This window comes from Pseudomyrmex gracilis, unplaced genomic scaffold, assembly GCF_002006095.1.
Source record: "Pseudomyrmex gracilis isolate BER0280 unplaced genomic scaffold, ASM200609v1 scaffold_35, whole genome shotgun sequence".
Taxonomy (NCBI): Eukaryota; Metazoa; Arthropoda; class Insecta; order Hymenoptera; family Formicidae; genus Pseudomyrmex; species Pseudomyrmex gracilis.
This window is the reverse complement of record NW_018020619.1, coordinates 909,539-925,550: the sequence shown is the minus strand read 5'-3', so window position 1 is coordinate 925,550 and position 16,012 is coordinate 909,539. Positions and strand designations below refer to the sequence as shown.

The window sequence follows — 16,012 nt, the reverse complement described above, 5'->3', positions numbered from 1 at the left end:
TCTCAGAAGTTGATACGAATCGCGGCGAAGATTACAACGTTTTAATTATTTCGGTTGCTAATTTCTCATACACGGAAAAAACGATTTGCTAGAACAGCAAGAGATTTTTGTTTTGTCAACAAAAACGTTTGTTGAAAACATTCAACAATTTTTTCTCGCCGAAAGCATTTAACAGCGGAACTTTGTTTTCCGTGGAAGGAAAAAAAAGAATTGTAAAAAAAAGAAAATCTTTTCTCTTTCAAAAGATTTTCTTATCCAGAAATCGTCAGAATTTATTAACTCCAGACTTCTCGGAATCGGGCACTCGCTTTCGTTATATACGCAATCGACGTTCACTCAAACACACGGCGGGGAGGCAACTGCGTCGGGACACGCTAATATCGCGGATGCACGAGATGGAGGTTCTTAGTCACCGCGAAACATTATGGTAATGCACGCGTGGTTGCGCAACACGGTAATGCGGTTACGATTCATTAAGCCGCGCTCACAGGTGGCGGCGACGAAGGCAAGACCGTGGGGAAAAAGCCGAGAGAGGGAGGAAAAGGGGCCTGCGCGCTCGACACGGGGCCCGTCGAGCGAAACGACGATGGTGTGGAGAGAACGCTGCTGCTGTTCCCTCTCTCTTTTTGCGGCGGTTCTTCCGACAGGATAATTCATCCTTTTCCTTTCTGTAGCGCGGCGAGTTTAAGATTTCGAACGAACACCCGAGAGACTCTCTCGGACTGACTGGCGAAGAAACGCGCGCGCGCACGCGAGCAATTCGCAATGCACCGGGCCCAACGCGCGTTGTCGGCAACGCAACGATGATTCATACGCGGAAAGAGATCCGCCTCGTTGGAGCGAAGCGCGGGAAAGGCTATCGGGTACAGAAATCCCAACAGGAATTTACGCCGTGCGCGTCTGGACGAACTCTCTCTCTCCCCGCGGGGAGAAGAGATCAGCTTGTGCGTTTAAGACGCTCGGACCGTTGTGGTTTGCTCTTGCAAGCGATATCCGGGATAAATTATGATACTCGTCGGACGCGCGATCCTCCGCTTGGATAAAGAACAAAAACAAAGAGATTTGCATTAACACCCGGTCGAAAGTGGTTCGCATCCATCTCTCACGTTCACGGTTGAAGAAAACAGTTACGCGTCGTATCTGAATCCGCGCGCTCGGATAATTATGACGTCGAAGTACGTGGAACAAGACGCGAGTGAGAAACGTTATAATTATCGAGCCTTTTGAGAATTAATTGTTCGCTTGAAAAAAAAAAAAAAAAAAAAAAAAAAAAGAAGAAGAAGAAGAAACTAGTTCCAACGTAAAAGGTTGTCTTTAGTATCCAACTAATCAAGAAACAAAGATCTCAAGAGTATCGGATGTACAATATATGTATGTGTAGGTTTTTAAATGTGTGACTTAACACATGTAGTACTTCGATATTCGTTAGAGAATTGCCCAAACTGAATATTGATTGATTGATTGATTGATTGATTGATTGATTGATTGATTGATTCAGCTTTATATGCGCTCTGGGAAAAATTCCCCCCTCAAGCGATATATATAATATTGCGTTAAAACATTGGAGACAAGTTAGATTTAAATATTGCGAGAGATCTCCTCAGTACCTTGGCGATCAAACTGTTAAGGCAACTTACGGGAAGGTCCAGATTTGACTCTTGATCACCATCTTTTTTTCGCATTGAGTTTTTCGAATTGCACGGGATAATAAAAAAAGTTACTTATGAATATAAAGAGCAAATTAAGCATCCGGCATGAATATTTGAATTAAATCCAGTTCGAATTGCTACGTATTAATTTACATGTTAAAAAAAAAAAATGTATATTTTGAATGTAAAGAAGAGAGAAAAATCAACACGTGACTTTACTTTAGTCGCGTGCCTTTAAAAACGTGACTAAAATAAAGTCACGTGACCGGAAAAAGAAGAAAAACAACGAGTGACTAAAGTCACGTGACTTTACTTTAGCAAGACTATTTTATACGATCAAAAAAAGTATATTTGTCGCTTATACATGCAGCGCTTGGCTCTTAAGGGCCTTATTTCTTAATTAGAAAAACACCATACATTTCGCTATATATAACGATATGATGAATTAGCTCGTTCTTGAAAAACAAAACAAAACAAAAAAAACAACACTCAACCGATGATGAGACATTGATTCACCGCGCAATGAGGAAGTAAACCGCGCAATCCTCGCTCGCAGAGGAGATGCTCATTGCAAAACCGCGAAAACCGCAAAGCAGAGGTAATAGCGCTTGTCTGGAGCAGCACAATCAAGGACATCGCTAGTTTCGGACGCGAATTCACCATTGATTAACTCTCGTCGTGATTAAATCTTGTCAGCTTGATCAACAATCACGGATAAATCGGATTTCACGTTTCGGAAAACGTCTCAAAGGAAAATTTACGCGAGCTCGCGCGCGCGTCGCAACATATATATAATCTACGCTGTGTCTAGTCACTCATCTGTGAAAAGAATAGACATGTAATTGCGTCGACGCGAGAAAGAACATTTTACATCTACGTTTCGTTTTTTAAAAAATCTTTCAAACTCTTGAAAATTGGATTAAATCGTGTGATATTTTTGATCAATGTCGTGTCTTTTGTGCTTGTTTCACGTGACGTGACTTTTTCGCCGAATAAATTACTTTCTACGTGGAAAACCGTCTGCGTGTGAATTTTCTATGTGTGGAGGGAAAATTACTCATCGATCGGCTCGGAATCATAGAGCGCATTTTGCGGGAGAGGGCGGGGGCGGAGCGGAGGAGGGAGGCGTATATCGCAAGGGTGCGAAGCGGCCTTTGTCTCGGCGAGCGAGCGACAAATCTCGTTCCTCTTTGAGGGGATGAGCGCGCGCGCGACGCGACGCAGCGTGTCGGCTCGCTCGCTCGGTCGGTCGGTCGGTCGAGCCCGGGTCGCAACGACGGGTGAAAATCGTTTATTGTGCGAGCTCGATTAATCCTCCACCATCGCCAATCTCGCCGGAGAGAGGAGGACCGCCCGCCCGGCCAGCAATCGCCCCGAGGGAGAAGGGGGAGTCGCCCTGCGGTCGGCGAGCGCGTGTCCCGGGGTGGAAAGTTATGTTACCGTGTACCTACCAACAGCCGGATAACTTGCCGTATAAATGCTGCGACCCTCCCTGGGCTTTCGTCGCTCGTTTGCTCGCTCGCTCGCTCGGGGTTAGTAAGCGACAACACGAATTAATGTTCGCGTACGTCAACGCGCAAAAGCAATCCCTCCTCTCCCTCCGGTGAATTTGGCTCAAATATCAATTTTGTTTTTTTTTTTTTTACTGAGTGTATCGACAAAAAAAGTGTGAAATAATAATCACGACTCAATTCATTAGTAAATTCTCTATAAAACATAACTTGATATAATAAGTTATATTAATAATTTAATGTGTTTATATAAATAAATTACATTTTATTTGGAAAACGCGTTCTCTCCAATAACCGACGCCGTTAGTTGGCTATACCGTGTAGTCTACAGAAATAGGCGGCTGTGGCACCTCTATTATTTACATCAACTGCGACAGTCTGGACCGAAAGAAAGAGAGAGAGAGAGAGAGAGGATACTAATGACCGAATTAGCGAGTGGAAAGAGACGAGTCAGACCGCGAGGCGTCGAAAGACCATCGGCGAGAGAGGTCCGCAACAAAGAGCAGCTTCAGCGAAACGAGGTTGCGTCGTTTTCTCGATTTGCGGGCAGGCGTTCAACGAAAGAATGAGCGACCGGGAGAGAGAGAGAGGGAAGGCGACGCGATATACAACGCGACGCGACGCGACGCGTCGGCAAACTCGAGAAAACACACGAGGCGGGTGGCACACAGAATAGTCGCAGACGTAGGAAAAAGGAACGAGACGTCGTCGTCGTGGAAAAGGAAGGGCGAGACAAGTGCAACGGAGGCGGGAAGTGACGAGTTAAAGGGAGCGAAAGGGAGAAAGAGAGAAAGACAAAGAGTCAAAAAAGGACAGAGAGGGAGAAACGATGTACAAAGAGCGCGTGTAAACGCGCCAATTACGAACTCGTCCGAAGACGGCCATTAAGAGTCGCGACAAACAAACGACCAGCCCTTTTTATCGTCCACCCGAGGAAGGTCTCATCCCCCCTTCCCGATCGTCCTAACGATCGTCGGTACACCTTCGCGTGATTTCTCAGCGGCGAAGCGCGGACGAAGAATCGTCACCCCTTTCCCTCCGCCGCCGCCGCCGCCACCGCCGCCGCCGCCGACGTCGTCGTCACCAACCCTCCTCTCTTTATCCCCCGTGCTCTTCGTTCATCGCTTCGCAGCCGTGGTTTCTTTGTCGAGATTCGCTTCGCCTTTGATCTCGGCGGGAGAGAACGCGACGGCACCGAGACGCGCACGGCCCCGTGCGTCCGGTTCGACCGGATTTTCCAGGGGAAGGGCCCCGCGAGTCGAATGCCGATCGTACCGGGGTTCTTAAGCAGCTTTCATCGCGCCCCGCCAAGACGATATCGCCGCCGACAATCAGTCGCGCCGCTTTTTGCCGCGTCGCGGTAAATCACTGATAACCAGAGATGCGACTTTTGAGCCGACGCATCGCGCGCACGTTTTCTGCTTCTCGCATTTTATGTGTCTTCGCGCGCGCGCGCGCGATCGAAATGCGCGGAAAAAAAAAAATAGTCGAAATGCGTTAATTGAAGTAATCCACGTGTGAAGAAACTGCGATGTCTTTTATCATTAATTTGTTTGTAACATAGAAAAGCGCCAATTGACACACAAATGAGTGGTGTGTTTTTTTTCTCCTCTCTTATTTAAACCGGAATATTATTTCTCTCTCTTTTTTTAAATATGTTCCACATAACGGTATTAATTAATTATATCGCGTTTGTAATACACAAGTGCTTGTAAATCGGCGAGCTCTTATTGGGCCTCGGCAATGATCAATTTGCATATATGCAGTCTAAGCATCTGGCCGTACATGGCACGGTTCGCCGATCGGTAATAACCGATTCACTGGTACCTGATAATTATTTAATTAACAATTAATTATTGGCGGGATGTTAACGACGTGAGTAGCTCCGCGGCATTCCCGGGGGCAACACAGGGGTTAATTACCTCACAACGCTCAGCCGACTGTGATATCTATGCAGTTTGTGTTGGAAAACCGTTAAATAGTCATACGCATTTCCAATCTGCGTATATATATATACATATATATATATATATATATATCTGTTGTATCGGAACGCCCGTCGGCCATAATTACGGCAAGCGACGGCAGCTTACTACACACGCACACGCGCACACAGAGACATACGGGATGTCTCGACTTGATTCCCTCGAGAAAACGTTCGGCTTTCTTTCCCTCGCGGATTCTTCGAGCTCTTTGTCGGAATCAAATAAATCAGATCGATATCTTCGATTCGTGCAAATTGATCGCCACTAGCGCACCTCATTAGAGCGCGATTGATTTTCAATCTCCCACAGGGAGAAAAAAAAAGTTTTGCCAGAATGAGCAAGAAATTAGTTACCGCCGTATAAACGGCGAGAAAAATTTGCTATTGAGACTTTTGTTTCGTCGATAAAAAACAAAAATTCAGTAGCTCGAATAAATTTTTCTTGCTGCCGCATAATAGGAAAACTTTTTTTTTCCCGTGCAAAGCGCATTACGTATTTAAATGAGCACGTAGGACGTGCGCAACCGCGGAAATGAATAATATTGCAAAAAGTGTGCGGCAATAACATTTGTGTAACTTTCGGTCCGGTCCGAAGTTAATTTTCCCTTGATAAAAATTTAGCGATATGAATCGGACTAATTACTTTCGTGCGATTAATTATTCCAATGATAATAAAATTACGACGAAACAAAATCAATTCGCGCGCGTAATATTATAATCCGTGAATATTAGATTCTCGATGAAATACACGTGTTTCAAATAAACGGTTTTTTTTTTTAAATCAATGATTGCGTGGAAGATTAATAAAAATTCTTCACACACACAAACCAAGATTACGTGCACGACAAATCGATACGCGCACGGAGAAAAGATTTTGCTATTGTACGGCAGGCAAAAAAAATTCGGTGTGAGTCCAGTGTGAAGTTTTGTTTTTTCATCAATCAAACGTTTCGTCGGCAAAACAAAAATCTCAAAAGGTAAATTTTTTTCGGCCAGCCACATAGTAACTAATTTCTCGCAAGTCTGATGACGAATCTTCTTTTTGTCCCGCGCGTACACAAAATCCTTTCTCGTGCCTTCAACAAAGGAGAAACTTTTCTTACGGAATATTTGCGAATTCATGAGAGTGACCCAACGAGGAAAAGGGAGATTGTGTTCCCACGTTAGCCGTCCCGATTTTTCAGCGGCACACGCGCTCGAGGCTTTTCAATTAAATTTTCATCTTCTCTCGGAATCAGCCGCGCGCGCGCGCGCGCTCTTATCCTCCAGTAGAGAAGCGCTTAATTGTCTCGCTTAATCGCTACAAAGGCGTGGATCATCGTAATATAGCTCTTGGTAATTTTATTATTATGCCCCAGCGCTACGCGCGCGTCGTTCTTTCTCTCGTCTCTTTCTTGGGATCGATAATTCATTGCTCCGATTCAACGCGCGATATAAATCGATCGCAGACGGATGTTGACTCGATTCATCGCAATCGCGATCTTCCGAGTTTTTTGTTTTTTTTTTTTTTACAATCGACGTCGACAAGCGCGCGCCAGACAAATTGGAATCGCGTTCGTTCTCTTCGGTCTTTTTTTTTTTTTTTCTATCTGTAACGATTTGACGCAAATAGACGAGCTTGTAAATTTTACGACGAAAAATACCGGAAAACACACGTATGTCCGACGTAATAAGCCGAGCTTGTTTCTCTCCCAGAGACGGAAGAGAGGCGAAGATTTCTCATAGAGAGAGAGACGTCGCGCGTCTTTCTCTCGTGAGCTGGACGTAAAGTTGGGAATCCTTGCCAAGAAAAATATCCCGCCCGCCGCTCATTTACTCGGTTTCATCTTCATTCGCGTTTCGCTGAAAGATCTATGACCGTGTGGCAGCAGCGCGGTATAAACTTACAGCGTTGTGTTTCCACGAAATTGAAAATCCAATATATTCCAGGATTTCCAAAATAATATCAACGACGCGAAATAAACGTTGCTTTATAATGCAAGATTTTTTTTTCATCGAGATAAAACCTTTGCAGAAACGAATCAGAACGTTATCGCTTCGCAATAATTGTCGATATGACATTGTGTTAAAAATGTCGAAAGTTATCGCCCGATAATTTGTGCTGTATCGAAACACATAACGAAATTTTGATCGGTGAAAAAAAAAAATCAAAACTGTCCCGATCGCGTCGGACGTGTAACTAACAATTTATTTTTGCAAATCCTAAAGCTGTTCAGTTTTCGCGGCGGTGAGAGAAAAGAGAGCAGTGCAGGAGGGACAGGAGGGACGCTCGCGCGCGCACGTGTGTCGCAATGTCCCTTAACGACTAACGGCTGCTGGAGAACCGGTCGACCTCGATACACCTCGAAGCCCGGCTCTCCTGCTGCACGTATTACAACGCCGAGGTAATGTACGTGTATTTCTCTTCCCTCCTCCCCATCCCTACCTCCTCCCTCTCCTCCGCACGATACATATGCATCGTGCACGAGCGCTGGATTTTGCACAATCGCCGACGCCGCCGACGTCGCGCTCACGAAGTTGAAACTTATACCGTAGAAAATCGGTTTTGTCGTGCCTCGTTTAAACAGCAAATCCCACGTTTTTGCGCGACACGTTCGCTGCTGCCGCCGTAACATTTTTGCTATTGCCACGCGTGACATCGATGCATTTTTTAAATTATTCAGCAGAACGCGTGAACGACGTGTGATATCGACAAACTTCAAATAATCTTGCAATATAATTTTTTTTGCAACGATAATACGCCATTTTGTTTACACGGAAAATGTATTTTTTTTTTTTTTTTTTTTTATAATCACAATTTATTTCATGAATTTTAGTTTAGACTCGGATTTTAAATTTCGACGATTTTACACACAACTTGACTGAAAACGCTCCAAATAAATTAGATTACAAAATTTTTCACATGTTGTTTTAAACTTCTTCTGGAAATAAAATTTACGTGTTTCAAACCGCTCCTTTTGTGTGGAGATAATTGCACTTGCGCGCGCGTATTCGCGCGACATGTTGATGTCGAACACATCACCACTACATCTACAGCGGTGGTGTAAAGTACCTACACGTCGATACGTTCGGCGGATCAATTTACCTGTTCCGAGTGTGTTTCACAACGAGGCTTATCGAGTCGTTGCCGAAGCGAGCGTGCGCAAATACCGTCGACAAATCCGATGGCCATTAGCGCCATTAAAATCTTGTTTAGTTGCGTCAGAGTTCGAGCGGATTTATCACGCGGTTGCTGTCGCAGTGACATTTGTCCGCCGCTTTAAATTATTTGATACGCGGCGTGTTTTTTTTTGTTTTTGTTTTTTTCAAGACCCATAAGATGGAGATTCTCGTTTCCACGAGTGTAATTAATTTATTTACTCTTTACGCAACGTTCTGTAACTTTACACGAAACTGATATAATCGCGCAAAAATATTTTCCCGTTATCACGTCGCAACGCTCAATAAAAAAGTGTTCAGTCGACTTTTCGATCGGTTCTCTTCTTAAATGATGAAAAATCTCGTTTAAAAAAAAAAATGTGCAATCGGGCGAAATGTTTTATCCGAGTAGATTTGTTTTTTCGAAAATTCGATTCAATCACATCTATCAGCTGAGACAAAAAAAAATCGCGATTTCTTATTAAGCCGATTGAGAATCCGCGTGTGCAAGAGAAACGCAAATCTCCTCGCAAACCCGATTAAAATTTGCAATTTTAATTTAATCCCGACATCTCCGTTACGCGACAATTTCCGATTGGCGTGCGTGAGACGTGAGTTTCGCGTGATTCTGACCGGCGCAGCCCAAATTAGGCGCGCGCAAACATACTGCCGATAATCGCAGCGGACAGAAGCGTACACTAACGGTACATACGGCGATTTAGCCGAATGATTCAACCCCAATTGGTTCCTGAAGCGTGTCGCGGCGGCCGACAATATCGTCGATCGGTCCTCTCTGTGTCGCAAACCGCAGCAGAGAGTTTCGCAGGCGATTAGCAAAGAGCACAGGCGGCTCGCGCTACAATCGTTTTGCGGCTACTTCGTTCGTGAAAGTAACGGGCCACGCGCGCGTTTATATTTTTCAATGCAACTGCCGCACGCACGCGCGCGCACACACACACACACACACGTTCCCGAGCGGGCCGAGTTTATGATTTTGCTTAATTAATGGTCTCCTCTCGTCGGACTATCGCCCCCTGCATCCCTCCACCTGCTCCCTCCTCCTCCCGTTTGCCGCTACCAGCAGCGGTGGCGGCTTGGCGGCCATTAGTCCGCGCGGATTGCGCAATTTCGGGAAATTGCGAAGTAATTCGCGGTTGCGGCCACTCTCGACGCAGAGGCGGCGACGGGGCAGCTACCAGGGTGAAGCGAGGGGTTAGCCCGGGGAAGAGGGGGGACGCAGAAAAGGATTCGTGGATTCTGCGAAAGGACGGTCTGATCCACGGATGACGGTTGCTTCTTCTCGCCGTGATCAATTCGGCGAAGAAGCAAAAAAGGAGGAAAGATTACGAGAGGAGCTATTACACCGGACACACGCGGTTTTAAAACGAAATTCCCGGCGGAATTCTGCGAACGCGTCCCTCAATTCGGACGGAAGCGCGCGCGCACGCACGCACGCACGCACGCACGTACGCGCACACACGCCGGGTTTTGTATCTTAAAGAAATGTTTGCGTCATGGGAATGATAGAAAAAAAACATTAAACATGTGATTGAAGAACTCGCTCGAATGATAATTTTAGGAATGTAATGTAAATAAAAAAACTGCGAAATTAAAACGACACAGTATACAAAGTGCTGCTCGAACATTGAATTCTAGAAGAAATTGTCAAGAAAGAGAGAAAGAAACGTTTTCTCTCGCGCTGCGAATTTTCACGTAGACGCAAAAATTGTTATTGTCTTGTAGCCGCGGCCGTAGCCGATTCGTTTCATCCTTCCACCGTTATAATTGCGTTATACATTACCCGGTAGGGCTTACAACAACAAGCCGCGCGCTCGTTACACCATCACCACGCATTACCCATATACCGTGTCTAAGTAAGAAATTAGATACAGAAAAAGAGATAGAAAAGAGAAACAACAGGAGAGAGTAACAACTTAAGTCCGAGAGAGAGAAAAAGAGAGAAAGAAGAGAGAGAGAAAGAAAGAAAGAGAGAAAAAACAGGAAGACGACCGAAGCGGACCGTCTGAAAAGAAAAACCAGAGAAAAAATAAAAAAAGAAATGTCTACGATACCGATGCTATTCTGAGTACTGAGTTCCCAGTCTTTCATGAGGATTTCTCGGGCAGGTCAGGATGACGGCGACGTGGGTGCACCTATAATGCAGACAGTGATCGTCACATACAGGCCAGCGTGTAAATATACATATCGTATATTATGCGAAAGTTCGCCTAAAAATACACCTAATGTATTACATCTAAAACAATTATATATTTAAACAATTATGACTTAAGGCTCGTGAAATTACCAACAAGATATGTATAAGGCCTTACGAGCCATTCTCAAGATGTTTTTGAGTAGAAACTTGTACGTGTATATATATACATACACATGTAACGAATTCAACTTGTAAATTTTTACAAGTGCCATGGCACGGAAAGCCGGAGATTCCAGGTTCGACTCCTGGCCGAGGAGTTTTTTTCGCAAAATTTTAAAATTAGTTAGGAGGGTATCCGGGGTCTGTCATATGTGAGATGCAAATCTGGCATCCCGTATGATTTTAAGAATTGAGTTTTCAACTCAAAAAACACTTACTTGTAAAAATTTACAAATTGAATTCGTTACATGTGTATGTATACAGGGTGTCCCAGAATTGGTTTAACATCTCTCGTAGGCAGGTAGAAGAAATAAAACTGAGTCGAAAAGTCCTGAACCATTTTTTTCTATTATTTATAATAAAGGAGTAATTATTGAGTAAAGCGGGCCAATCAGCGCAGACCTTTAGCCACGCGCACGTCAGTGAGCCGCGCGCCTGGTGTTTGTGAGCGCTCACTGACGTGCGCCTGGCTAAAGATCGGCGCTGATTGGCCTGATTTACTCAATAATTACTCCTTTATTATAAATAATAGAAAAAAATGGTTCAGGACTTTTTGACTCAGTTTTATTCCTTCTATCTGCCTACGAGAGATTGTACGGCTATTCTGGGACACCCTGTATATATACACGTACAAGTTTCTACTCAAAAACATCTTGAGAATGGCTCGTAAGGCCTTATACATATCTTGTTGGTAATTATATATTTGTTTTTTTTTGTTTTTAAACAACCGGTGCCGAAGCAGCACCGTATGTAAAAATCGTTCACATTTCAATCTCTTAGGTATGAACTTATTGCCATCATAAATTCACAGATTTGTTTGGTAATTGGTAAATAATTACGTGCGAGGTAAATGCTTTTTCTTTGCGCATTATCGCGGATCTCGCATTTCTTCTCAAAGTAACGCGAAAAAATCGCTTGCGCGAAATCAGAGACTTTTCTCTGCAAAAAAAAAAACGAAAAACACAAAAGCTCGACTTACGATCGAAGCGAAGCGCGACAAGACTAGCATGTCTAGCGTAGAAGTTTTTCCTTCGAAAAGACCGGACGTCCTGACTTTCACACGTGCAACACGTTTCTTGCGATGTGAAATCGGCGCGTTACAAGTTGCGAAGTAACCGGGCGATTCGCGGTTACGCTCGCGAGTAGTAGCTTCGGAAAGCGTGGAGAGCGCGTGTGCGCTATTCCGGTTAAATAACGCGATTCGATTTTACACACGTATTATATAACGAATTTTCACATAAAAAAAAAAAAAAGAGAAAAACTGGCTACACTGCAATCGCTGACATTTGCCATTTGTAGATAAAAAAAAAAATATTCCATCTCTCGCGCAAATTATCGCTTCGCCGCGCGGGAACAAACACATTTTTATTATACAAATTGGAATAACTCAAATTGCGCGATTGATCTTCGACAATTTTCCACCTTTACAGCGCGCGCGCGCACGCGCGCGCGAATCCGCGCTTTAAAGCAAACAGCGCGAAATAATTTATATTGCTTTGACGAATTTGTCGAAAAATATTCAGAAATAGAGCATGCGGAATTGCTGCAATTTGAGTTTCCGCCCTCCCATTCGAAAACGGCGCATAACAAATAGTTGATTTTTTTTTCTGCGATACACCTTTTTCGTGTGTGTACGTGCGCGTTGCACACGGTATCGAAAATATTTCTAAATCAGAAGCATTCCGCGAATGCGCGTCAGTTTTCGTTTATTTCAATGCGCTGATTGCTTTCCCGAGTGTGTATGTGTGTTTTCCGCACACACGAAATGTCTAGAATATTCGCGAACAGGATCCGGGAGGATAATATAAACCGTAGCCGTGTATTTGTTGTAAACAAATACCGCGCTTTGTAAAGAAACAATCGCGTCACAACACGACCAAATTCGGTTAATTACTAGGCGGAGATTAATTCACGTGATTTCATTATCGCGCATTAATTTCCGTTTGTAATGCAACTTAGCAATTATGACGACCGCCCGACCGACCGAAATTGTGGTGTCGCGCGCACCAGGAGGAGGTTTTTCCGCGGATAAACGCGAATTCATCGGCGGCGGCGGCGGCGGCGTAATGTCCGGACAAGTTGTCTCACCGCAACCGGCGGCGCGTCGAAGTTTGTAGTTTATTTGCGAAAACGGGAAAAGCCGCGCGGAAGAACGAGAAAAAACCTACGAGACCTACGGTGAAAATATGTGTGAGGGGAAGAAAAAAGCGAGAGAGAGCGCCGCCGCAAGAGCGCCGAAAGGTTTATTTGTTTCGTTTAATAACTCGGGCGTCTTTTTTTTGCTCGTCTTTCGTTGCAAACCTCGCTGTGCCATCCTTCGTGTGCCATCTTTCTGCGCGCGAATTTTTTTCCTATGTCAGAAAAATGAACGACGTTGATAAGAATCTTTCCGAACTTAAATATTTTGCACGCCGGAAACCTGAAAAAGTTCCGCAAAAATTACACAAGTCCGAAACAATTCAAAAGCCTCTAATTTACTACTTTTTGCAGCTTTCGCGCAAAAGTGTTCAAATAAAATTTCAGAATAACAAACAAGATTTCCGCCTGTCTACGCGAAACGTGTCGAACGTGACAAAAAAAAAACACCGTAACAGTATTTACATAATATACCGTTTTATTTTATTTTTTTTTCACATCCGTTTTTCTTATCGCACGTGTGGCACGAAAATTACTGAGAGATGCGCGGTTCGGTTTTTCCTCTTTTCTTTTATTTCCTTGCTTTTGTTCCGAAAGTGGAGTATCTCGTAATATGCGCGTCGGCACACACGGCGCGTGGTTTTTTTTTTGGTTTTTTTTTTTTTTTTTTTGGTTTTTAACTGCTGCTCACAAAAATCCACGCAACAAGACGAAGTTTCTACGAGCGTATAAAGCCCGTGTGTTCCTCGCGAAAGAATGCGAGGTCCCAAGGAACGCTTCTCCTCTCCTATGCGGAAAGGAATCTCGAGGGTGAAGCGCGCCCGAGGCATCATCCGACATCGGGAACGACGACGACGACGACGCCCGCGGCATCAGGAAGCTAAGTGCACCTGCGCATATTCGTGCATACGTGCACGCACGCGAGCTTCCTTAAACCGTATAATCCCGGGAATGTATTGGGTCAACAAAGAAGAGCCGCGCGGAGAGCAGGAGGAAGGGAGAGAGAGAGATATCGGATTGCTCGTGTAAACTATCGCGTGAAGCATATCGCGCGGCGCTTGCAAATCCGCGCGTATTTATCATCTCCCCGCGTATTTGATTGAAGGAGCACAATGAGGTTAATAACGCGTCGCATCGCGATATTATGGCTCTTTGCATAAATTTGAATATCGCTCGACGCACCGCGCGCCGTCGCAGTCGGGAAACTTTCAGAGACCGGCTGCGGATCTCTCTCTCTCTCTCCCTCGCAGGATCGTTCCAGGATTTTTGTTTTGTTTTTGTCTAAACGATCGCGTTTCACTTTGTTGCTCCAAGATTTTTGGCATTCCGTTCCGGAACGCCAAATAACTTGGTGCACATCAATGGGAAGGAGAAAAAAAATCGTTGCGTTGTTTAAAATAAACTCCGCGCTCGCCGAGATCAGAGATTCCGTGTTGTCAATTTTTATTGTCAAATCGATCGTTGTGAGATCCGAACCGAGTTCGAGAGATCGAAGACCGAGAGAGCAGCCTCTCTCGTGATCGCCATTAGCGAGCTACACGTTTGCACACCTGTATAACGACTTGTATAACGGAGAGTGCAACGCGGGCATTCATTACACGCCACTCGCTACTACCTCAGCTTACATCCACGTGAACTACCTCCAGAGAGAGGCAGCAGTCAAGAAGCGTTCCGTGTCTTGAACACGACCTCCATTAGCCTTTCTCGATCAGGCCGCTAATTAGTCGGCATCGAGGAGTGAGTCGCACAGCATCTCTTTCTCCCGCGTGTCTCTCTTTACGTTCCTCTTCGGCATTCCTCGCGAAACGTTAGAACTTCGGCGTGTCTCACGTTGGCACCCGCGAACGTGATGTTCGCGAAAGATACAAAATTTACGAAGAGTATTTGAAAAAATTGCAAATTTTAAACAAACAAGAATTAAACTGTTGCGTCAAACTTGTTTGCTTCTTAGTCTCCGGGCGAGTTTGTTAAAAAAATAAATAAAGAGCAATGTTTAAATTCTCTCGAGATAACGATTTCTTTCCGATCTTTGACTGAGATGTGCACAGCGAGACGTACCGAGACGACGATCGAGGAGATGATCTTTTGTCTTCGCCGGAACAATCAGTCGCCGCGTTCCGTTCTCCGCGAATAAACCGTTAATCGTTTGACGTAACCGGCGGCACAGGAGCTGCTTCGTCGGTTCCCGCGGCACACGGAGGAGAGGGGAGGAGGAGAGGCACGACGGCCCAGGATTTCAGGTGGCCGGCGGTATCGCGAAACAACGTGGAATGGCGGAGAGCAATGGATAACCAGCGCGCAATTAACACAGCAGAAGCCTCCGCTTGATTTTACACGAGCCGCCCGCGGTAACCACCCCGTCCACCTCCTCTTCATCACGGTAATCCACCCCTCTCCGCCTCCTCTTCCCGCGCACCACCGCCACGGCGGCGGCCCCCGAGCTCTCGGCGCCCGAGCCCGGTGAACGTGCGGACGGGAAGCGCGCGGCGCGCATTTAATTTGCAAATGCAGATTGCTTTCCATTTTAATATAAATTGTTCGAAACAAAGGGAGTAATTATGCCGTGCTCACGCGCTTTCAAAATGGCGGGGGCGCTCGTTACCACCTCACTCTCTCACTCTCTCTCTCTCTCTCTCGCCGCTCCCTCCGCCGAAATTTTCTCTCTCCTCGTTCCTCTCTCCATAACACGTATTACAGACGTTAAGTGTGCGGATGAAGGAAGCGCGCGGGATAAGAACGAAAGAGAAAGCGAAGCAGAGAAACGCGCGGCGGCTCGAAGAACACACGCGAGAGATTTTGTAAATTTGCGATTAAGCCGAAACGAATATTAGAGATGAAAAAAGAAACAGAAATTGCTACTAAAAAAAAATTGCCTGTTCCTCTTGAAAACAAAATTTTCCTTGAATGCGAAATTTGACACGCGACAAATGTTTTATCTTCCTGAAATATTTTTGTGACGACAAAACTGTTTATCAAGTAAAAATCAACGCCGAATTTATTGAAGAGAAAATTGGCTGATTAATTTTCGGTTTGTACTTTTTTTTTATTATTTTTTAGCGACCGTTGGGAGAGTCGAACGATCTATCGAACGCGAGTTCGATATTTTCGGGCGAAATAATAATTCGGTCAAATGGCGCTCGCGCGGAGCAAGCGGCCGGTTGGCCAGTTGACCGTCCCATTAAAACGCTCCGAGCGATTCCGGGCGAGCCGCTTTGACGAA

The 16,012-nt window shown here is 45.0% G+C and overlaps 1 protein-coding gene across 4 annotated transcripts in view; it reads right to left on the bottom strand.

Annotated features, from left to right (window-relative positions):
* Window positions 1–16,012, bottom strand: part of LOC109852751 (protein scalloped) — a 140,087-nt gene that overhangs the window by 69,546 nt on the left and 54,529 nt on the right. For 3 of the 4 annotated variants that reach the window (XM_020424200.1, XM_020424199.1, XM_020424202.1), the window contains exon 2: window positions 10,355–10,435. The exons of the other annotated variant lie outside the window; for it this stretch is intronic. In XM_020424200.1, the coding sequence (XP_020279789.1) occupies window positions 10,355–10,391 (37 nt within the window). In that variant the 5' untranslated portion in view covers window positions 10,392–10,435. The remainder of the gene's footprint in view (window positions 1–10,354; window positions 10,436–16,012) is intronic. 4 annotated transcript variants of the gene reach the window in all.